Here is a 23,773-nt window from a genome sequence, read left to right on the forward strand (position 1 = left end):
CTCTGCACATTACCCTTAGTCAGCCTATGCGCCAACAAGGACAGCTGGCCCTAGTTATCAACTAGTAGTTGTGTACATTGTCATGGTCGTTCATCCCTATAGAGGTTGTTTGTGGGAGACAACATGGCAGGGTCACTGCAAGGTGTGGTTTCCAGAGCACTGGGTTATAAGTAAGTAAGAATTGACTTTGAGAACCCCTCAATACGATTTTTAGTCCCTGGGTAGGTTACTCGACAGACCTCAGACATTCTATCTTCAGCAGCTGCAGAAATCTCTGAGATGATGGTCAATGTGAGACCATGTTGTAAGCTAAAAGTGTTATTATATAGATGTTAAAAATACATACTCAATTTTTGTTTTTTAATAACGGAACTTTGATCTCTGGTGGCAGAGTTACCCAGATTCATCCAGAATCTTTGGCTCCAAAAACTTCCCTTGGCAGTCACCAAAAATATTCCAAAAACAAACAACCCCTAGAGAATCAAAAGGAAAACAGGAAGAGACTCCCCATCTTGGAGGAGAGTCTACAGCTTAATCACTGTTGCAGAATGGGAAGCAGAACATGGAGCAGGAGACTTTGAGTTTAGCTTTGGAAAGATGAATAGATGAGTGAATGAACCGTTATCAGCTGTCTACCATATACCAGGCACTATTAGAAGCAGCTGACATATTAACTTGTTTAGTCCTCACCAGAACCCTATGAAGTAAGGTAGTATTCTCACCATTTGGCAGATGAAGAAATAGGACTACAGTTAGCGGAGGAGTTGGCATTCAAATCCAGACAGCCTCACAGCTACCCTCTTAATTATGATACTATATTGCCTCTCAGTAAATTATACCGTTTACAATTATTAATTGTGCCCCCTCCTTCCTGTTGCAGGAAGGAGTTTTTTGATGGCTGCAAAGCAATAAGTGCAGACAGCATTGATGGGATCTGTGCACGGTTCCCTAGCCTCTTAACAGAAGCCAAACAAGAGGATAAATTCAAGGATCTCTACCGGTTTACATTTCAGTTCGGCCTGGACTCTGAAGAAGGGCAGCGGTCACTGCATCGGGAAATAGCCATTGCCCTGTGGAAACTAGTCTTTACCCAGAACAATCCTCCAGTATTGGACCAGTGGCTAAACTTCCTAACAGAGAACCCCTCGGGGATCAAGGGCATCTCCAGGGACACTTGGAACATGTTCCTTAACTTCACTCAGGTGATTGGCCCTGACCTCAGCAACTACAGTGAAGATGAGGCCTGGCCAAGTCTCTTTGATACCTTTGTGGAGTGGGAAATGGAGCGAAGGAAAAGAGAAGGGGAAGGGAGAGGTGCACTCAGCTCAGGGCCCGAGGGCTTATGTCCCGAGGAGCAGACTTAGTGGCTCTGTCTCAGGAGCAGCAGCAAGGATCTGCCCGCTGCCCTGCAGCCAACCAAGGAATTGGACCTTTCTGGAAATTACTGAAGATCCGGATATTTTCTACTTTACACCTTTCTCTGCCTTGTATCTGAAAGGGCTCTAAAATGCTGTATCATGTTTTAGGCACTTTCTTCACTTTTTGGATATTTTGGTTATTTCTTTTTTGGGGGGAGGGTCCCCCAAAATATCTGAACCTGGCTACATGTTGTGTATCTTTTTTTTTTTTTTTTTTTGAAGCCTTCAGATAGAATAAGCCTGCCACTTCTTGCACAAATTAGATTTTTTGGGGGGGGTGGGGGAGGGTGTAGAGCAGGGAGGGGGGAATGGGACAGTTAGGTTGAATTATCATTACAAAACGATACAGTGCCAGATCTCAGTTTTGCATATTCTTGTTTTTCAGGGCAGGTCTGTACTGTGTGTAGTGCTGTTTACATCGTTGAATTTAGGTTGTAATAATTATTTTTAAAGATTTACACAGAGTTGAATAACAGTGTTAACTGTTAACCACATTGCATTAATTCCCAGGCGATTTAAAGCTCTTGGAGAGCCAAGGCCAGCCAAGAGCATTTGTAGTCTGGTGACAACCCCCTTTTAAGCTAATTTATCTGGAACCCTTATTTTCCTCACTTCTTGCTCATTCCTTCTTTGACCTATTGCATTTCATGTTGAGTTTATCCATCAACATGCTGCACCTGTCAGTCAAGTGAGCGGGTTTTTTTTAGAACACATTGTACTGAGAACCACTTAAGCATTGAATGCAGAGAAAGCAGTGCTACCTCAGTTTTGCTGGAAGTAGACTTTGATAGTTTTCTTTCTTTGATGAACTTTCTGTATTTTCACGTTGTAAGTGGAAATACTTTTTTTTTTTTCATTTGCCTTGGAGCCAAAGTTTCTGTTCCTGGGGGTCAGAAAACTGTGCCTGCCGGCCAACTGACTTGAAGGAAAACTGTGGTATGGAGCTCTGCTTGAATTTTTTTTTTTAATTGAGTATCATCAGCTTACTTGTCTGGCAAGTGCAGAAGCCTGGACTGGCTTGAACTCTGCCAAACAAATATAAAAATGTATTTAATAGTTAAAACGTGTGCCCTTTCCCTTCTTGCTGCACCCATGTTGTCACTTAACCCCCAGAAGTTATTTATTTTCTTCTTTGTTAACGTCAGGCTCATTTGGGGTAATGTGATGACTGTTTAGGTTTACATGACCCACCTCTCCTTTTCCTACCCCCAAATATGTATATATACATATATATGTATATATTTTACCTATATAAAATATATATATATACACATATATGTATCTATATTTCTTTGTTTCTTTGCCTGCTAAAACTGGCTATAAAAGGGAGCCTTCAATATATATAGTATAAGAAGAGTGCCAGGGAACATCATAATGGAGGCTTTTGAATCAGAATTTGGACCAGTTTCATTAAAGAGAAGATTAATTTTCTCAGCCTTTTCCTCACAAGAGGGAGTCCCAGTTCCCCAGACTCCTCTGCGTGCTCGCTCCGTAAGGCCAGCTTTGGCCAAACTGCCACACAGGAGCTGACTCTGGTCTTACCTGGTTTCAGTAGAGGGTCCTCTTGTTATTTTTCCATTAAAAAAAAAAATGTCCTCATAAAACTGTACTGGAAGGGTGGGTGGCAGGAACTTGTACTGTTCAGCTTCCAACACTTTGGAACAGATTGAAAAGGGAATCTTTTAAATAAAAAAAATTTACACTCTTGGGGTAATGAAGAGTTTGTCTATTAAACATTTGGAGTTTTCTCCCCCAACTTACCCCCATCTCCCTCCCCGGTATGTTTCTCAGCCTGGGCAGGAATCACTTATTTTGAGTTCCTTTATTAGTAGCCTATGGCTCTGGGCTCCCATATTTACAAATGATTTAAGGAGTTTCTGCAGTCGATGTTTTTCTAAAATTGGTATTGGCAATAGGGAACATACTTGAAGTTAGATTTTCTTTTTTGAATCCTAACCCTGACAGTTGCCCCTTCTTAGAGGGATGGATGGGAAACTTTAAAGTCAGCCACAGTAGGTTGGCAGTACTGCTGGAAAGCTGACGAGGGTCCCAGTCCAGATGTCTGGCTTTGTTCTAGCCTAAGACACAAGATCCTTGATATGAAGAGTTTCTAGAGGTCCTAGCAGGTTCTGCGTCTCAACTGTAGTCAGGGCATCTAGAGTGAGGTGTTAACAAGACTGCCTTTTCATCCAGTCAGTGTGCAACCCCCAGTTTTTCCCAATTCTGGATTGGGTAGAGGTTGAATAAGGGTAAAGGCAGGCTGCTCCTAGCCAGGTAAGGCTTTTTCTGTCTCAGATCAGAAGGGTGTATGGAGAGAAGGGCACAAGAGGTAGATGCTGAATATCCTGAGGACTCTGGAGGAACTGGATTCTTTCCCCAGCCTATAAGAAGGCACGATTCCATGCATTAGGTGTGCTTTGATGGGTGGTTTTTTGTTTTAATTCAGCTCTTCAGCTTCCTCAACAAAAGAACCATTAAAAAAAATTATTTTGGGTTATATATTTAATGGTCTATTTGTTGCAAAAATGCAAATTAGAAGCCTGAAAAGGGAATGGTCAGGGAGGGAGTTTCCTTCCAGGTTTGAGTCTTTAATGCAAGGAATTCAAGCTTCTGCAGTAGCCTGGGCCAATGCTCATTAACTTTCTCATGAAAAGCAGTTTTCTGCAAAGGGATCCAAGGTAGTGTGTGTGTGTAGGGTTTGCAGTTGCACTTGTGGGAAATGAAAGGTCCCTGTTCCTCTTCACCTAGAGATAGGTTTGCTGCTTAATGAGTGAGCAGTAATTGCTCACTCAATGAGTTGAAGAGGTCAATGCATGCCCCTCAAGTAAGCCAGTGCACCCTTCACTTTAACAATATGACACCAGAGTGGTGTGGTGGTGTGGAGAGGGGCAGGATGTGGATGCCATTTTGAAAATAGGCAAATATCAGAGTGGCTACAACAAACTGAATATGTTGGGAAATTGCTTGATTTTTGGCAATGGTTTTTCTTTTTTTTTTTTTTTGCGCTACGCGGGCCTCTCACTGTTGTGGCCTCTCCCGTTGCGGAGCAACAGGCTCCGGACACGCAGGCTCAGCGGCCATGGCTCACGGGCCCAGCTGCTCCGCGGCACGTGGGATCTTCCCGGACCAAGGCATGAACCCGTGACCCCTGCATCGGCAGGCGGACTCTCAACCACTGCGCCACCAGGGAAGCCCTTGGCAGCGGTTTTGTGTGTGAGCTTCTGTGGTATTTCTTTAGCAATTGATTAGAAAGCTGTATGAGATGAAGTGTGCTTCATTTAATTGCTCTTCCCCTATCCCTGCCAAATTTGAATGTATCATTCTTAGCCCTGCCTCCTGTAATGACACTTTGCTATGCTTCAGCTAGTTGCCTCAGCAGTTCTCCCTGCCAGATGTGCTCACATGTGTGAGTTGGGTCCAAGATCCCATTTCTACCCTTCTGATAAGAAAAAAAAATCTAGAGCTGGGTAAAGATCCAAATTTCAACCAAGCCCTCAGCCCCAAGGAAATCCAATAGAAAACGTACAAGGCAGTGTTTTCAATACTAAACTTCCCTAAGGAAGGCACAAACTAGCCTTTTTGGAAAGAAAGAAAGATTAAGCCACACATTATTTTTGGTCTTTTAAACAGTACGGATCTCCCAAGGACTGGTGGCAAAATTCAGTCCTCAGTGCTGGAGCCTGCAGGGTGTGGGACTCCACAGTTCACGTGATGGCCTCATATACTATACCATGCCAAATTTAAACAACGGTAGGAAATTACTGGGATAAGGACCTGGTATAGGTTTAAAAAAAACAGAAGATCTGTATTTAGGACTGTGTTTGGCTTGCCGCATTTAAAGTCAAGTCTTCAGTGCAGTGAAGCCCAAAGGTAGACCCAATTACACAATTATAAGGGCTGGGAGAAAGCTGCTGTTTTGCTGTAGTAGCCCGCTTTGCCATTTCTGTCTTATGTTTGGTTAGTGATGACCTGAACATCTTGGTAATTGACAAGGTCTTCCTTGGGGGACTCCAGCAGTATCTTGTTTAAAGAAGACGGACTTCAAAGGACTATTAAGTCATTAAAGTGTTAATTGGGACTCATTTGAGAACACGTGACATTGATCTTCCTCTGAATGCACAGTCTGTTTTCTGATTCATATAGAGGGGTTCCCACCCACTTCCCCTTCAGCGTTTACTCCTTTGCTAAGCTGTAATTATAGCACATATCCAGGTTCACCTTGACTGGCACTGCCTTACAGTGAGGATCTGCAGGTGTTTTTCCTCATTGAAAGACAAAATTGAGTAACCATCAGATTCTGCTTCTGATTCAGGTACTAGGGCATCACATCCTCCTCCCTATTTCTCTTCTTGGAAACTGAGCCTGCTCTTCCAACCACCCACCTTCCCTAGTAGAAACTTTCAACACAAATCTTGGATATTGCCAAAGCCATTCAGCAGCTGCTGTGGTTTTATTCCCAACACACATTTATTCTGAGAGGAGTGTCTTCCCTCTGACCCTGGTCCCAGCCCCCTGAGTCTGTTATTAATTGCTCTTACCTGTTGCACTAATGAATAAGATTCTAGGTTTCAAAGGGGGAATTTGAAGCAATAGGCAAATGGGGCGTGGATAAATTGGTCCTACAAATAAGATACCCTGCCTTAACCCGCTGAGGTGATGAGTCCACTACTCATGTGACCCTCCACCTTTGTGGATTCCTCTTGGTTTGTGACCAATGTGTCTGTTTCTTGAAGTTGTACAGATTTGTTGACAAGTCAATACTTTGATTTTTATTCTCTGCACTGTTGCACTCTCCAAATGGCTCCTTGAATTTTTTAATTAACTTGTTACACACATTATTGTCACTTTTTTATTTGGAAGGTAACCTGCTGTTGGACTTAATAAATTTTGTTTACTTGACTATTGATAATTCTGCAAAAAACAAAAACAAAAAACGAACCCCCAAACAAACAAAAAAAACCAGTGACTTCATTCTGGGGTGAGCTTTACCCACCAGGAGCCTCTTCCACCAACATACTGGATGGCAAATCCTGTGCTTTGTAAAATAATCCAGATGGTACAGGATCCCTAGCTACAAACATGGATCGTTGACCTCCCACTCACCAAGCTTAATGGCTTTTGGAGTCCCAGGACTTGTAGGCAAGAAGCAAATGAGTCCTCACAGGGCCACTACCTAAACAGTCTTACCTTAGCAACTGAGGTCGATTCCCTCAAAGAACAAAAAGTGAACACTGTTCTAAATGGTTGGCTCCTACATCTATTAGGTTGGCAGTGATTAAGGCAAAGGAGGCAAACTGAAAACTGTCAAGTGCTACTGCTCTGTGACCTTCGGAAAGTTAAATTCTGCGTTTCCTTTTAGTCATCTACAAAATCGAGACTTATTTCTATCAGTGTTAGGATTTAGAAGAACATCTGTGATTTATAAAACACCTAAGACACACAAGTTTAAGGTTTCCAAAAGGCTGTTAGGTGAGTAATGCAGGGAATCCAGAGAAGAAGGTTGGCATGGTCACACACAACCCTTCACAAGTCACTGCCCCTCTTGGGGGCTCAACTTCCCCCTGTGCCAAATTGGGAGGATGGGGGGCTTAGACTTAACACGATCCCTGATGGCTCCATCTGGCTCTTACATTCTGGAAGTCTAATTGTGGTACATCTTAGCTTCCTTTCATTGTATTTTCTGTCTAGTTATTGTTTATGCTCAGGAAAGCAAGGGGTTGAGTGCATGAGGCTTGGTGAAAACATCATTGAATATTCCAGGGATTTTAAGTTATATATCACAACCCGTTTGAGGAACCCACATTATCTCCCTGAAGTCACCGTTAAAGTCTGTCTCCTCAACTTTATGATCAACCCCTTGGGCCTCCAAGATCAACTCCTTGGCATCGTGGCCACCAAAAGAAGCCAGAACTGGAAGAGAAAAAGAACAAGTTGATTGTGGAAAGTGCCAAGAAGAAGCAGCAGCTAAAGGAAACTGAAGATGAGATCTTGGAGGTCCTTTCCCTTTCTGAGGGCAACATCCTTGAGGACGAGACTGCCATCAAATTTTGCAATAATTGACAAATGGACACTATACTTAATGTGTAAAGAGACCTTAAAAATTCAGAACGGAAAATTCATTATGGAAAAGACAACAGAAACATGAGCAAAGGATACGGACAACTCTCTAAGGAAAAACAATTGGCCAAAACCTTCTGGAAAAAATAGCAAATGACAATCTAAGAGGTGTGGGGAATAATAAAGTGAAGATTAATCTAAAGGGTATTCAAATAAACAGAAATTAAACCTATAATGAAAAACTTTTTTTTTTTTTTTTTTTTTGCGGTACGCGGGCCTCTCGCTGTTGTGGCCTCTCCGATTGCGGAGCACAGGCTCCGGACGCGCAGGCTCAGCGGCCATGGCTCACGGGCCCAGCCGCTCCGCGGCATGTGGGATCTTCCCAGACCGGGGCACGAACCCATGTCCCCTGCATCGGCAGGCGGACTCTCAACCACTGCGCCACCAGGGAAGCCCTGAAAAACTTTTTTAATCTGTCAAATTAACAAAGATTTGAAACAAATCGATGCTAGCAAACACAAGGTAAAAACTTTCCTGGAATTAAAAAATCCTTCAGTGTTCATACTTTTTAAATAATTTCACTTCTAGGAATTTTTCCTCAAGAAATAATTATCTGCCAAAGATGTATGTGCAAGGATATGATTGGCAGCATCATTTGGGAACAACTTAGTGCCAACAATAGGGGACTGTTTTAGAAATTATGGCACACATCAACATGTTGGAATATTATGCAGCTATTAAAAACTGCTTTTGCATAATGGAAAAAGTATGATAGAAGATTGTAAAACAGGGGCAGTCATTGACTGAGTGGTGGGATTAGATATGGTTTTAACTTTTCTAGATTTTTCAAGTTTCCATTAATGGATTTCCTTTATAATAGGGAAGAGAATTTACAAAAAGGGGGACAAAAGGAAATGAAAATGACATGACTGAGTGTACTACTAAACCACCCCACTATGGGTGAGGAGGCCAGAAAGTTGGGGAGTAATGTGTTCAAAGCCTAAACCAAGTGTTCTGTGAAAACCCTTCAAGTTGCCTTTCCCCCCACATGAGACGCTGCTCCTGCAGCTGCCTTGGCAGCTCTGCATTGGCTGCCTAGAAGGGTGTGGGAGGAAAAATGCACAAACGCACTTATGAATGGAATGTGTGTTTTGCAAGAGGCCAAGTTGGCAGCTTTGGCTTCCAAAAGGTGGGAGCATCAGCTGAAAGAACAGTGTGTGCAGACCGGGGCCCCAGAGACCTTATGGTCCAGGCCTATCTCTGTAGAGTTCTAGAGTTGGGGGCCCGTGGGGAAACTTCCACCCCCACCCATCCAGGAAAAGGAATGGCCTTGGCTTTTCCTAGGAGCAAAGGGAGTGCTCTTGGCACAGGGAAACTTCATCTGCTCTGTGAATATGCAGTTGGAAGATGATCCTCAATAAAATGTAGGCTTTCCCTAATTTAATTCTCACAACAACCTTATGAAGTAGGTACTAATGTTGCCATCTTTAAAATGAGGAAACTGAAGGGAGCTCCCTGGTGGTCTAGTGGTTAGGATTCCATGCTTTCACTGCTGTAGCTGGGGTTCAATCCCTGGTCGGGGAACTGGCAAGCTGAGTGGCATGGCCAAAATTAAAAAAATAAAATGAGGAAACAGGCTCAGAGAGGGCAAATAATTCATACATATCCCACTCTTTGGTCATTTTCCACAAACTGAATCTTTAAATATTCATAATAATCCTTAAAAGTAGATACATCCTCATTTTATACAGCTGTAGAAATGGACTCAAACAAGGTTAAGTGACTGGCCCAGGAGCACAGCTGAAGTGCCAACCTAGACAGACACTTATTTTGTGTCTCAGGACTGGAGTCTCAAGAAGTAAACAGCAGCTAAACTCCCACAGCTTTGGAGCTCAGCTGCAGGGGGAAAGAATCCAGCAACATTGTTTCAAGATGTTCTCAAGGCCTTGCAGCTGATGTCAGCAGTATACCTGGGGAACTTCGCTCTTTACAGGGGAACTTCATCCAAAATCAAGAGCTTCAGTTCTGGCTCCAGGTTACCAACTTCCAGATCATATAGAAGTTGCATTTAAAGGATTAAACACTGCCTCAAATGCCCAACCTTGAGAGTTATTTTAATTATTTTTTTCTAACTGTGAAAGCAATATATGCTGACTTAAAAAAAAAAAACGGCCTATATACAGAAGAGCATTTGGTAAAATCGAATCTGCCAATCCCACTAGCCAGAGACAAATACTGTTCATATTTTGGTATATAGCCTTCCAGGTTTTGTTCCAAGGCTGTGCATATCTTTGTATAGTTTTTTCTACTCAAACTATACAGATTATCCTGTAACTCTCCATGCTTTATACAACCTATAATATACTATAAATGCACTATCTCATCTTCACAACAATCCTATAAGATGTATACCATTATTATGTACCAAGCACAGAGATGTTAAATAATTTACAGTAATTCAAGCTCACTTAACTAAAAAGTAGGAAAGCTGGAATTCAGAGTCTAGCAGTTTGGATCCAGAGGTCTACTGCTGCTTCTTGTAGATCTCTTTCACTAGAGATTTTATTTACACACACATGTACGTGCACACACACGTAATTTTTTAAAAATAGCTACCTAGAATTCCATTGAATAACCCCATGACATCTCCTCCATACATGTTTTTGAGGATATTACTCTAGGAGTGGAATTGCAGGGTAGAGAGAAATTTAACAAGATTTTTTGTAATGATACATACTACATGCCAGATTAATTCATCTTTTCTGGAGGGCAGCTAATATCTCTATCAGTTTTGGAACTGTGTGTGCCTGTGCCCATGTCCTTTCCAACAAAGAATGTTGACAATTTGAGAGTTGATTAAAAACAAAGCAAAGGCTTTTACTGAAATTAGAGCTTCTAAGGGGGGCTCTGGTGTGATGGGGGCACCTGTTGGTAAAGGGTAGTCTCTTGGTTGGTAAAGGGTAGTCTCTTGGTTGGTAAAGGGTAGTCTCTCACTGCAGTCTCGCTCCGAAAGGAAGGAAGCATCCCTGAAAATTGAAAGGGGGCCTCCTGAATTGGTTAAAAGCTAAAAGAGTCAGTCTTCAACTTTGCTCTGGTGGACCTGCCAGATTCGCAGTCTGCCTATCTTTTTCCTTCAATATTATAAAAGCCATTAATAGAAAACAGTTTGCCTTACAGAAATTTGCTTCACAGATGTTACCACTCTGACAAACTACATAATACCTGGGTTTTCTCCACAGAGAAGTCACTCCTCCCGGTTTCCTTACCTATATACAGTATACCATTTAATAGGAGCGCTACATGAAATAAGCACCTGCTGTAATACCTGTGTATAAACCCACTGACACAAAGAAAGTACAAACTGGTTTCCTCCCCTCACCTTGTCTTAAGATGAGAAATGTCTGAATTTTAAGCATTTATTGAAAATTTGTACATGTCATATAAATGGACTAGACTCCTTAAGCTGGTACAATGTTTCCACAAACTGTCTACTCTATAGAGGTCTGGCAGCCTCTGGAGTGCCTGCAGCCTGACCAAATTCTCTGCCATTGCCCACAAGGGATTAAGAAATGTGGCACATGGAAAATGGTGGGCAGACTCACAAACACTAGTTTAGGATGTTGCTTTCCTCTTCATCTTTTATTCCCATCAGTCCTAGGCCAGAGAGCGATCCATGAGTGCTGCAACAGACGAGGAATAAAGATAGTTTTTGTCGACAGGGTTGAATGAATGGTTATAGACTAAGGTAGAGGAAAAAGGTGTTTTTTTTGATATGTGTATGTGCCATGGGGCAGGGGGCAGGCAGGTAGACAACTTATGGAAAGCTGCCTGCTGAAAATGGTCCAATGGAAAGAATATTGACTAGTCCCAGATGCCTAGAATCAAATCATAGCTCTGCCACTTAACAGATGTGAGGCACATCTCAACTAAGGGTGAATGATCTCAAACTAAGACTCAGTTTCTTCAACTATAAAGAAATATTAAAATTACTATCTCACAGGGCTTTTGTGAGGACTACAGACAATAATGGCTAACATGTTAACATATATGGAGCACTTACTGCGTGTCAAGCAGTTAGGACTCTGTATGTGTTCTCATTTAATCCTCCAAACAGCTAGTGTACCTTATATAGATACTGATATAGATACAATTGTTATGTCCACTTTTCAAATAAAAAAACAGGCTTATAGGCATTACATAACTTGCTCAAGTCACACAACCATTAAATGACAAAACCAGGTAATAATGGCAGTCTGTCATCAGAATCCTTTTAAACTGCTATCAGAATTTTGTTTGCTTTATTTAAAACACTTTTGTAGCACCTATCATGTGCCAGGCACTGTTTGAAAAACTTTACAAGACGTTAACTTTTAATAATGTATGTTGTAAAACACCTAGCACAGTGCTTAGAATTTAGGAGTCATCTGGTACATATTAGTTCCCTGCCACCATGTAGTGAATATTCTTGGAATTGGGTTAGAGCGCTGAGGTGCTCTCCAAGGCAAAGGAGGCAGAAATGAGCAAAGACAAACACAGAATCTGTCTCCACCCGATGTCTGAACTTAAGCTAACAAGCCACAGGCCTTCTGGCTATGGAGGACTGGAGCTCTAAGTGCTGGAGAGTGGCTCTGGACCTAGAGACCATCAGAATTCAAATATTAATTGTGCACTTACTAGCTGGGTGACCGTAGGCAAGTTGCTTAATCTGAGCCTTTTTCTCATCTTGTTAAATGGAGATTCAACAACCTTAACCAAAACTGCATATAAAAGCACTTAGCAGTACTTGACACATTAAGGGTTTGATGAATTATAGCAATTATTAATATTTTCAGTATTAATTTTAGCAGTCACCAGAAGTATAAGGATTAAGAGCTGAGTCAGGCTCCCAGTACGAGGAAACCTTCTACTCTCCTTGCTACTCCTTCTTCCTGAGCCACTTTTACCCTTTCCCAAGTGTTATCTGCTGGCGTCATGGAGACAGCTGCACAGATGAGGCCCAGAGAAGTCAGTCACACAGCAAGCGTATAGTCTGGGGAAACACATGCTCCTGCTGCTGGGTTTGATCATTATGGCTATGGAAATCAGAGTGCAACTTTTAAAACAAAGGAGTAACAGCAGGTTTTGTTACTACAGGATTTGCTATTTCCAGAGTTTTCTCCTGACTTGTCAAACATGCCTTAGGACCTCTGCCTCAGTCAGAACCTAAGCCTTTTTTGCTCCCTGACCCAGTGCTCCCTCCTCTAAGCCCTCATCCCCTGAGAACACCCCAGCTACTTCTGGGAGAAGAAAGCTTTGGCCCTCTCTTGGCTAGTCTACCCACACGATGGGGAACTACAAGCTAAGTATTCCACTTGGTACACGGAAACCCCTATTTTACCCCTACCTCCATACACTGGCTCTGAGAAGTTTTATCCAGGCAAGTTTGCCCCTCAGGGTCCAAGCTCTTAAACAAAAGCTTTCTTTTTTCTTTCTCTGGCAAGTTTTGGTCACTTTTAAACCTCTTGCTGTTAAGTCTACCCATAAGCCTGTTTGAAGTATATCAGTCTAAGATTTTTTTTTGCTGTAAAACCTAGTACTTATTTCTGTTTCTCAGAGACAGTAATTCTCTCAAGCTGCCCAGCAGGTAGCCTGTTTCACTAGTGGCCCTAATACATGTTACAAGAATTTTATGACAGGAAGTTAACTTCTGATCCAGGCTTCAAGGCCTGAGGCATTCATGTTTTGCCACCTGGGACCTTGGGCCTGTGAAAGAATCCTAGAATGTCAGAATTTTAAGGGACTTTAGAAATAATACAATCCAGTGGTTTTCAAACTGTGCTTTTTTCAAAAAAAGCCCTCTTTCCCTCTTTCTCTCCTCCCCCAGCATACACATTCATTCATATATCTACTCATCCATTTCAGAATTGCTTATCTTTATGCCTTAGTAAAGATTTAACATCAATTTTTCTTTTAAAGAAAGGGTTTTATAGTTTCAAGCATTTGAAAATGACTGATTTACTCCAAATCCCTCATTTTACCAAAGGGAAATTGAGATCCACAGTGGGAAAGTGGCTTGGCCACTACTTGTCAGCAGAGACAGGTGATACAGCTGGGACTGGACCCAGAGTCCTGCTCCAGTATTCCTCAGTCTTAGAAACAGCAAAACAGGCCCTATCTCTTAAAAGTTAACATAAATGGTAAAGGGGGCAAGGGCAGGGAAGGCAGGAACACACTCCTGATATGTGGGAAAGGTAGGTTATAGTCACATCTAAGCCTGGGCCTTGCCCTAGAACTTCTTGACCATTTTTACTCAAGTGCCTCTTGTTCCAGAGAGGCTGCAGAACCTAAGACCTCTGCCTTTAAACTGGGATGAGCTGTCTCCTTGAGGGACCACTAAGTGTAGTTATAAAAGCAAATACGAGTAACATGGGGATACAATACCTCTCTCTTAGAACTGTGAGAGTTAAGAGATGATTCATTTCAGTTTTCGTTTATGTGCCTGGACGTCAACAAAAGGCTTTTCTCCAAGAAAAGCTTAAGTCCAGAGAGTCCAGAGGTCAGAATCATGAAGGGGCAACCCTTTAGTCCTTACCTCTCAGTTCCTGGCAGCAGGATGAGGCAGAGGGTGCCTGAGCACAGGCTGTGGTAGAGCTTTCCTATCTTCCTGCCCCAGCGCCAGGCTGCTATCTTTGGGTGGTCCAAGTTCAGCATCTAGAATCAAAGCCAGGTGTTGACACTCAGTCAGAGTACCCACCGCTGACCTTTGGAGGGACTGCAACATTCCTCCTCAGGCTCCCGGGAAAGGCTCTGTACAAATCCTCAGTCTGAAGCCAGAGTCTATACTGCAGGGTTCCTCGTCCACTCCAGCATCCCCAGACCTCCAAGTCAGTTTAGGGTCCTGAGTTAGGGAAACCAAATCACTAAGGAGAGCTCTAGTCTGGCCTCTGACATTAAGTATCTCTGTGACCTGGGCAAAGTCACTCACCAGCTCTGGTGTCTATTCCTCATCTGCTAAGTGTGGGACATTAGACCACGGCAGGGCTTCCCAAACTTAAACCATTCACCTTCTATCTTCACCCTTCTGTTGCATATTCCCTAATGGTTTTCTTTAAAGTGAGTCAATTTCTTCCTTAGCTTCGTCTAAGTAATACTATCCATGAAATCACACGTTCAGTGTGGTGGTTGCATACTTTAATGAATGTTAGAAAAACAAGTTCATAACAATAAAAGTGAAAAAAAGAGGTCCATCTATGACCACCAAAAATCATATTGTGTATGTATGTACTACACTTCAGGAAATCCTAGATCACTAAAGACTTGTCCAGCTCTCCAACTTCCTGTATTAACCTCTCAAAGTCCCTTGGAGAGACACCTGGAAAACCTGATTTTAGCAAGTTTGGAGGGGGCAAAAGTATGAGAGATCTTGGAGAAAGAAAGGTGTGTCCAGGGCTGGAAGACACTGGAGAGTGAAGTAAGGCTAGTGGCAGGGCAGGAAAAAAAGACTGAAGGCTTAAGTGTCACTTGAGCAGGACTATCCTGTCTAATTTCCATAAACATCAGAAGGCCAACCACCAGAGCCAGCAAACCAAGGTAGCTAGCTACCTCTCCCCCCTAACCCCAGGATACATTTAATCACTCACCTGCACAGCCTCCTGCTCCGAGGGAGGAGGTATGACACGAAGCCCTGGGGGCCTTGATTCAGGAGGTAAGCCCCTGAGCCATGAATGGAGGTGCCTGGGGGTTAGGGCATGCCTGCCTTTCAGCTTCCAGCTCTTGCCTGTGAGAATGCCAAGGGCCCTATGGGCACTGCCGAAAGTTTTGAATCCTGAAAACAAGAATACCCCCTTCTGTTATTAAGGACCAAAACCAAAACCAAAACCAAAAAACCTGATCACCATCCAAGCTGGAGCCCATCCAGAGCCAAGGGAGAAGGACAAAATCAGGAGATGTTGACCTGGTCCAGCCCAGGAGGGATTACTTGTTGAACATTTCCTTTCTCTGACCTCATGTTACCACCATGTCTAATCTCCTTTCCCAAGGCTATATTCAATGGCATAGACTTACTCAAGAAACAGTAATTTTTCTGCTTTCCATTTTTAAGATCTTTAGGCAAGATCAGAGCTTCCAGGCCCAGGAAGAGGCTGGACTGTTGCAACAGGTGTTCCTTGAAGGTTTCACTCACTCCAGACAGGTATATAGTACCTCGGTTCTCAGAATCTTGTTCCAGCTCATTCACAAGGATGTCACAATCAAGGGTGAGCTCTGTCACAGGCCTCTGCACCTAACCAAGGAAAGATGGCATTAATGGTAGAAAAGTCACCACTTCAAACCCCAGGCCTGTTACATACTAGCAAGTAGCTTAATTCTGCAGCTTCCTTATCTATACAAGGAACCTAATGATAACTGCCCCAAAGGACTATGGTAGAAACTTAATAGATAAATAAATACAAAATGTAAATATTTTTGTGTAAATAATACTCTCTTCCCTTTCCTTCTCTCCCCCACCAACTGCCATCAGTTCTCTGCCTTCTATACCAATGAAATTCTGTTTAATTGCATAAGAAACATCAAAATACCATTTGATTCCCCTGAAAGCTAAAGGGCAACCACAAAAAAACCACCCTGAAAAACCATTTGGGGTCTAAGTAGTGATAAAGAGTACATGGAAGATGTAGCCCAGGCTGATTTTGACAAAAATGAAAAGCTATCATGTCTTAGGTCACCACTATAAGAATGCCGGCCTTGGCTGAAGGCTTTCCATTACAGAAAATCTTGTGTGTTAAGCCTCTCGAGGGTGCTTGTCTAAGCTGTTATGTCTTAGGGTGCTGTAAATACAGGCTTGAGTAAATACAAGTACTGAAAATACAGGATTGAGTGAAGTGTACTACTTTATGCTTTCTCTGGAAACCCTACCTTGATGCAGGTACCTTCTACCAGGCTGCCATCCAAAGACTCTATGGCCAGCTGGGCACCTTCCAGGACTTCGTATTGTATACAGAGATGTGGCTGCAGAAAAATCAAGATTTCCTTACTTTTGCTTTCCAGGCTCAAACTGCCAGAGACGGGGCTAGGAACGGGGCCCACCTAAACTACAGTGGCCAGAGCCACCAGAATGGATGTTCTTGCTGTGCTGGGCTAGACAGTGATCACAGACCATCAATTTTAAGTGGAATCATCATGGTTCAGGGCTTGGTTTTCAGAAAATAATCTTGTCACTTAAAATTGAAGCCTTCTCTCCCTAGGTGGTATGGGGGAAGCACTAACAAATTCTTTACTACCCAACTTGCTGTTCATACCATTTATTATTATTATTATTTTGCGGTACGCGGGCCTCTCACTGTTGTGGCCTCTCCCGTTGCGGAGCACAGGCTCCGGACACGCAGGCTCAGCAGCCATGGCTCACAGGCCCAGCCACTCCACGGCATGTGGGATCTTCCCGGACCAGGGCACGAACCCGTGTCCCCTGCATCGGCAGGCGGACTCTCAACCACTGCACCACCAGAGAAGCCCCCATACCATTTATTATAAATCACTAAAGTTACCGCTGCAAGTCACAGGTAGAGATTCCCATTTGCCTTATTAGCTTAGTTTTAGACAAGCAGCTTTCCTACAAGCTTGGGGAGGTTAAGTTCTTCCACTGGATTTGCATCTTCAAATTGACTTATTTTGCACTTGATTAACACCAGAGTATCTAAATCTATGTGATGGTCTGAGCCACAGCATCATCATGGAGATTAAAGTGCTCCCATAGAAAAGCTTCATTTTATTGGATTTGGCAATGATTTCCTGAATATGACACCAAAGGCACAGGCAACAAAAAAAATATGAGAAGTTAAACTTTATCAAAATTAAAAGGTGTATCAAAGAACAACCATCAACAATGTCAAAAGGCAGCAGAACGAATGGGAGAAAATATTTGCAAATCACATATCTACTGAAGGATTCATATCTAAAATATATAGAGAACTCCTAAAACTCAACACAAAAAAATCAACCCAATTAAAAAATAGGCAAAGGACTTGCATAGACATTTTTCCAAAGAAGATATACCAATGGCCAATAAGCATACAAAGAAATGCTCAACATCACTAAGCATTAGGGAGCTGCAAGTCAAAACCATGAGATACTATTGATACTTCACACCCATTAGGATGGCTACTATCTAAACAACCCTCCCCCCCAAACCAAAAACAAACAAAAAAAACCAAGTGTCAGGGGAATTCCTGGCGGTCCAGTGGTTAGGACCCCCTAGCTTCCAATGCACAGGGCACGGGTTCATTCCCTGGTTGGGGAACTAAGATCCCACATGGGGCGCAGCCAAAAACAAACAAACAACAAAAAAGACCAAAAAAAAAAAACCCCCAAGTGTCAGCTGGAATATGGAGAAGTTGGAACCCTTGGCATTGCGGGTGGGAATGTAAAATCGTGCAGCTGCTATAGAAAACAGTATGGCAGTTCCTCAAAAAATGAAATGAATTATCATTTAACCCAGAAATTCCACATCTGTGTATATCGCCCAAAAGAACTGAAAACAGGGACTCAAACAAATACTTGTACATCCATGTTCATTTCATAGTAGCATTATTCAGAATGGCTAAAACATGGAAACAATTCAAATGTTCATCGATGGACGAATGGATAAACAAAATGTGGTATAATCATGCAATGGAATATAATTCAGCCTTGAAAAGAAATGAAATTCTGATACATACTACATCATGGGTGAACCCTGAAGACATTATGCTAAGTGAAATAAGCCAGACACAAAAGGACAAATATTGTAGGATTCCACTTATACGATATACATAGAGTAGTCAAATTTATAAGACAGGAAACACAATAGTAGTTAATAAGCCTGGGAGAAAGGGGACTGGGGAGTTACTGTTTAAAGGGTACAGAGTTTCAGTATAGGATGATGAAAAAGTTCTAGAGAGAATGTACTTAATAACACTGAACTATACATAAAAATGGTTTAAAAGGCAAATTTTATGTATACTTTACAAAAAGAAAGAAAGAAAAAAAAAGACAAGACGACTTACAGGAAGGAGTGACAGTTCCTTGAATACCCTTTCCCATCCCTCAGTCTATGTTCCCAGGGATAATCTTTTTATTTCTGTTTTTAGGTGTAGGAAAGACAATAAAAGATTTGGGGAAAGCACATTTTAAACATCTAGGATTCTGCAGTTAGATCGCTTTAGAGACTTTAATTTTTGCTTCACTTTAATAGTTACTAAACCTAATAGTTATTAGTTGTATTATTAGCTATTACACATAATAGTTTAATGCACCAGATTAATAGTTGCCTATATCAAAATTCTAAAGGTACAAAAAAATTTACAGTGAAGTCTTCCCCTAACCCCTGTTCCCAGTCACCTAGTTCCTCTCTCCCTGGAGGCCTTCATTGTTACCAGTTATTGTATATCATTCTACATATATTCTAAGTTTTTATTTTCAATTCTTTTCATGGCTTCCTGTCTCATAGTGCTTATAATGTTGTTATTGCTTCATATAGTAACTTTAGTCTTTATCTGACTTCCTGCTATGACCATGAAGATAGAGGCTTACTCTATCTATACAAAAGGATGTATCTATACATCCTTTTAAAAAGTATGAATTTTTTAAACCATATACAAGTATTATTTCTTAAAAAGTAAAAATAATTAAATTCTTTATAGGGTTTTTATGTAAATAACAAACTAATAAACAAAACTTACTCCAAGAGATTGGAGAGCTAACAGCAACAACCAAAAAAAGCCCTACTCCTCTAGTATCTTAACCCAGCTATGAGCCTACTTTGGATTTAAGCCCTACAGACTTCCCGGCACATGGAAGCTACTGCTGTTTTTGAAAGGGCATTTTATCATTTAAAGCTGAAGTCACAAGCATGAAGCTCATAAACTACATTAAACCACTAGACATATTTTTTGTCTGGCTTACATAATATTTAAGAAAATTGGAGCCAACAATATGAAAATTGGCAGATTTCTTGATTCTCAAAACAAAAAAATCAGAAGATCTGGCAATATGGGGCACACATTCTTATGGGTCAACACTGTTCCCATGAGACAGAGCATGTCTCACATTCCAGTCGGTGACAATCAAGCTCAAATCACTAATACCTGAAGGACCCTAGAAGGCATCTGAATTTCCCACACTAGATTAGAAGGTCAAAATCTAAGTTTTCTTGTCTCATTACCTGATGGGATTCAAGAGTAAGAGTCACTGACAGGACTGGACCAAAACTCTCAAACAGCCTATTCAGAGCTCTAAGGTTACAATTTTTGCTAAATGGCCCAGCATAGACAGTTGACATCTCCATCCACTTGATCTTCATCTATAAGAAAAACAACAGAATATAGTAAGGAGGTGGATGTGGAAAGAGAATTAAGTCAAATCTAAAGAAATCATGAGTCAAAACATGGGATAATTCCTTTCAAGGAATTTCTTAACACAAACACTTGCCAAATGTACAAGGATTTGTATACAGGGATTTCATTGCATCATTATTTGGAATAGCAAAAATTTATAAAGTGCAAATGCTGAAAATAGGTATATCATACAATGGAAAACTATGCAGCCCAAGGGAAATAAGATTATATAGTGTTATGAACAGATGTGTAAGATATACTGTTAAAGGAATAAATAAAGTTGCAAAACAGTATATATAGTCTGATTCCCATTTTTATAAAAATGAAAATATATTGATACATATAGAAAAATTTAGAGAAGTATACAGTAAACTTAATGAAATGTGTATTACTTTCCTTAATGGGGAGAGATTATAATAGGCCAAATAAATCATCTAGCAGAACCCATTCACTTACTCTTTTGCTCATCTCCTCACTGAGGTTGGGTGGAAAGGGTTCAAGAGAGAACTGCACGATGCTGAAGGTAAACAGGGGGACTTCCACTCTAGCCTGCTCAAGAACCTGCAGAAAACAGCACAGCCTGGATGAAGCAGGAACCTAATAGTCTACTGTGGCTCATGGAGGTGAGCCACAGTAATATAAACAACGGTTGTCTTTTTACCCATATTAAAAAGCAATATGAGGCTGACTTCAAGGTCCAGAAGAAAATGGTGACACCACACAGTCTTGTAGAAAAACCATATAATCAGGAAAGAGAATAAATAGAATCACATATGACCCAGATCTTCAGCATTACTAAGAAGCAGGCTACTACAAGCTTCAAATTACCTCTAAGTAAAGAAACAAGTTAAATTCTGCAAGCCTGTGAATAAAGAGAGGGAGAAGAGACACAAGAGACTCTGGGGGGAAAAAAAAAAATCAAGGGGCATGGAAGACTTGGATGAAACAAACAAAATCAGCCCCAGAAAGAAAGTACAACAAAATGCCAAAATAATGAACACAGGTCACAACTTTGAAAGTTCAAGCACTTAACTACAAGGAAGAGACTTGACAGCCTCAGAGAAGCAGTGCTTCTGGGGAAGAATCAGATATATAGAGAAGAGGCAATACCCTGCTGGAGACACTGCAGTGAAGAAAAAGAAAGAAATAAAGAAATCAGGAGGGAAATTAAGGATCCTGCGGGGGGGAAAAAAAATAAAACAAATACCAGTCCCTCCCAAGAGCATTATAAACTTATTTTTCCCAGCACATCTTTCTCAAAAAAACCCCAACACTTTAAAAAAAGAAAAAGAGAGCATGACATCAGCAAGATAGAGTACAAGGCAGCTTTAAGCCCTCAGTTTTCCATAGACACCGAGTTAACACTATATAGACCAGAATACCTTTGCAACAACTCTAGAGACCAGTTGAGAAGTTACAGCACCCAGAAACAACAACAACCAGAAGGGATTCCAGCAAAAGGGAAAGGAAAATATGTAGTTTTGTGTACCCATCCGTCCCTTCCCCTATCTGACCCAGCAGGGCTCAACACAGAGGAAGTTTCCCACACTGGAGATCTTCCCTCTGGACAGAAACAAGAGTGGACCATGCAGCCAATGTCATGGCTAGGCTGGGCACTGCCTGAGGGACTAGTTTCTGTCTCACCTGACTCAGAGCACTGATAGGACTGGCAGCCTTGTTTGGAAGCCACTGAAAACATATGCAATCACCACAGCACATTAGAGCTGCAGTTACAAAAGCATATGTCAGGAGGAGCAACAGATTGCAAGCTCTGTGGAGAAACAGGGACAAGCTGCTCAGGGAATATGAGACAACTAAAAGCACCTGCACAAGCTCAGAGAAGACACATCCTCAAAGTATATTCAAGAGGTCCTGAAACCTCAGGCTGAGCCAATTAGTGAAAGTCTTCCCTTCCACCATGCCAGGCACTAACAATTGGAGAGGTAGTTGACAAAAAAAAAAAAAAAAAAGAGAACATAGATAGACAGACAACTAATGAAATCAGGAAAATTATGCATGAACAAAATGAGTATTTCACTAAAGAGACAGCAACTATAAAACAGAACCAGACACACACTGCGGTGGCGGAGGCAATGGCGGTGGGGTGGAGCGGCCGGCCGAGCCCGGGCCAGCAGGGCCATGGGCTGCCAGTGTGTGGTGCCACCAATCCGCCTGCCTACCCTCTCCTTGTGGAGTGGCGGTGGGGAGGCAAGAAACAGCTACTATTATATGTTGTAAAATGGATGTCTTCTAAAAATTTCCTGAGAAGATGGTGGAGTAGAAGGACATGCACTCATCCCTCTTGCAAGAGCACCGGAATCACAACTAACTGCTGAACAATCATTGATAGGAAGACACTGGAACTCACTAAAAAAGATAACCCACATCCAAAGACAAAGGAGAAGCCACAATGAGATGGTAGGAGTGGCCCAATCACAATAAAATCAAATCCGATAACCGCTGGGTGGGTGACTCACAAAATGGAGAACAATTATACCACAGAAGCCCACCCATGGGAGTTAAGGTTCTGAGCCCCATGTCATGCTTCCTAACCTGGGGGTCTGGAAACAGGAGAAGGAATTCCCACAGACTTAGACGTTGAAGACTGGCGGGATTTGACTGCAGGATTTCGACAGGACTGGGGGAAACTGAGACTCCCCTCTTGGAGGGCACACACAAAGTAGTATGTGCATCAGGACCCGGGGAAAGGAGCAGTGACCCCATAGGAGAGTGAAACAGACCTACATGCTAGTGTTCAAGGGTCTCCTGCAGAGGTGGGGGGCGACTGTGGCTCACCCCAGGGACAAGGACACTGGCAGCAGAAGTTCAGGGAAGTACTTGTTGGCATTAGCCCTCCCAAGAGTCAGTCATTAGCCCCACCAAAGAGCCCAGGTAGGCTCCAGTGTTGGGTTGCCTCAGGCCAAGCAACCAACAGGGAGGGAACCCAGCCCCACCCATCAGCAGTCAAGTGGATTAAAGTTTTACTGAGCTCTGCCCACCAGAGCAACAGCCAGCTCTACCCACCACCAGTCCCTCCTGTCAGGAAGCTTGCACAAGCCTCTTAGATAGCCTCATCTACCAGGGGGCAGACAGCAGAAGCAAGAAGAAGTATAATCCTGCAGCCTGTGGAATGTAAAACACACTCACAGAAAGACAGACAAAATGAAAAGGCAGAGGACTTTTTACCAGTTGAAGGAACAAGATAAAATCCCAGAAAAACAACTAAATGAAGTAGAGATAGGCAACCTTCCAAAAAAAGAATTCAGAATAGTGATAGTGAAGATGATTCAGAACCTTGGAAACAGAATGGAGGCGAAGATCGAGACGATGCAAGAAATGTTTAACAAAGACCTGGAAGAATTAAAGAACAAACACCTAGAAGAATTAAAGAACAAACAAACAGAGATGAACAATACAATAATTGAAATGAAAAATACACTAGAAGGAATCAATAGCAGAACAACTGAGGCAGAAGAACGGATAAGTGACCTGGAAGACAGAAAGGTGGAATTCACTGCTGCAGAACAGAATAAAGGAAAAAAGAATGAAAAGAAATGAAGACAGCCTAAGAGACCTCTGGGACAACATTGAATGCACCAACATTAGCATTCTAGGGGACCCAGAAGGAAAAGAGAGAGGGAAAGGACCCAAGAAAATATTTGGAGAGATTATAGTTGAAAACTTCCCAAACATGGGAAATGAAATAGCCAGCTAAGTCCAGGAAGTGCAAAGAGTCCCAGGCAGGATAAACCCAAGGAGAAACACGCCGAGACACATAGTAATCAAATTGACAAAAATTAAAGACAGAGAAAAATTATTAAAAGTAACAAGGGAAAACCAACAAATAACATACAAAGGAATCCCCATAAGGTTAACAGCGGATTCCTTAGCAGAAACTCTACAAGCCAGAAGGGAATGGCATAATATATTTAAAGTGATGAAAGGGAAGAA

At 42.0% G+C, this 23,773-nt stretch overlaps 2 protein-coding genes across 3 annotated transcripts in view; one reads left to right on the forward strand and one right to left on the reverse strand.

The window, feature by feature from the left end:
- Nucleotides 1-1,623, forward strand: part of DCUN1D3 (defective in cullin neddylation 1 domain containing 3) — a 33,181-nt gene extending 31,558 nt beyond the window's left edge. For both annotated transcript variants that reach the window (XM_082858184.1, XM_082858185.1), the window contains one exon: nucleotides 881-1,623. In XM_082858184.1, the coding sequence (XP_082714310.1) occupies nucleotides 881-1,364 (484 nt within the window). In that variant the 3' untranslated portion in view covers nucleotides 1,365-1,623. The remainder of the gene's footprint in view (nucleotides 1-880) is intronic.
- A 9,270-nt stretch (nucleotides 1,624-10,893) lies between these two features.
- Nucleotides 10,894-23,773, reverse strand: part of REXO5 (RNA exonuclease 5) — a 43,047-nt gene continuing 30,167 nt past the window's right edge. The window contains 7 exon segments of the mRNA XM_082858165.1: nucleotides 10,894-11,155; nucleotides 14,047-14,165; nucleotides 15,095-15,279; nucleotides 15,519-15,735; nucleotides 16,368-16,460; nucleotides 19,651-19,788; nucleotides 20,279-20,383. Of these exon segments, the coding sequence (XP_082714291.1) occupies nucleotides 11,083-11,155; nucleotides 14,047-14,165; nucleotides 15,095-15,279; nucleotides 15,519-15,735; nucleotides 16,368-16,460; nucleotides 19,651-19,788; nucleotides 20,279-20,383 (930 nt within the window). The 3' untranslated portion in view covers nucleotides 10,894-11,082.

Source organism: Leucopleurus acutus (genome assembly GCF_964270905.1).
Source record: "Leucopleurus acutus genome assembly, chromosome: 16".
Lineage (NCBI taxonomy): Eukaryota > Metazoa > Chordata > Mammalia > Artiodactyla > Delphinidae > Leucopleurus > Leucopleurus acutus.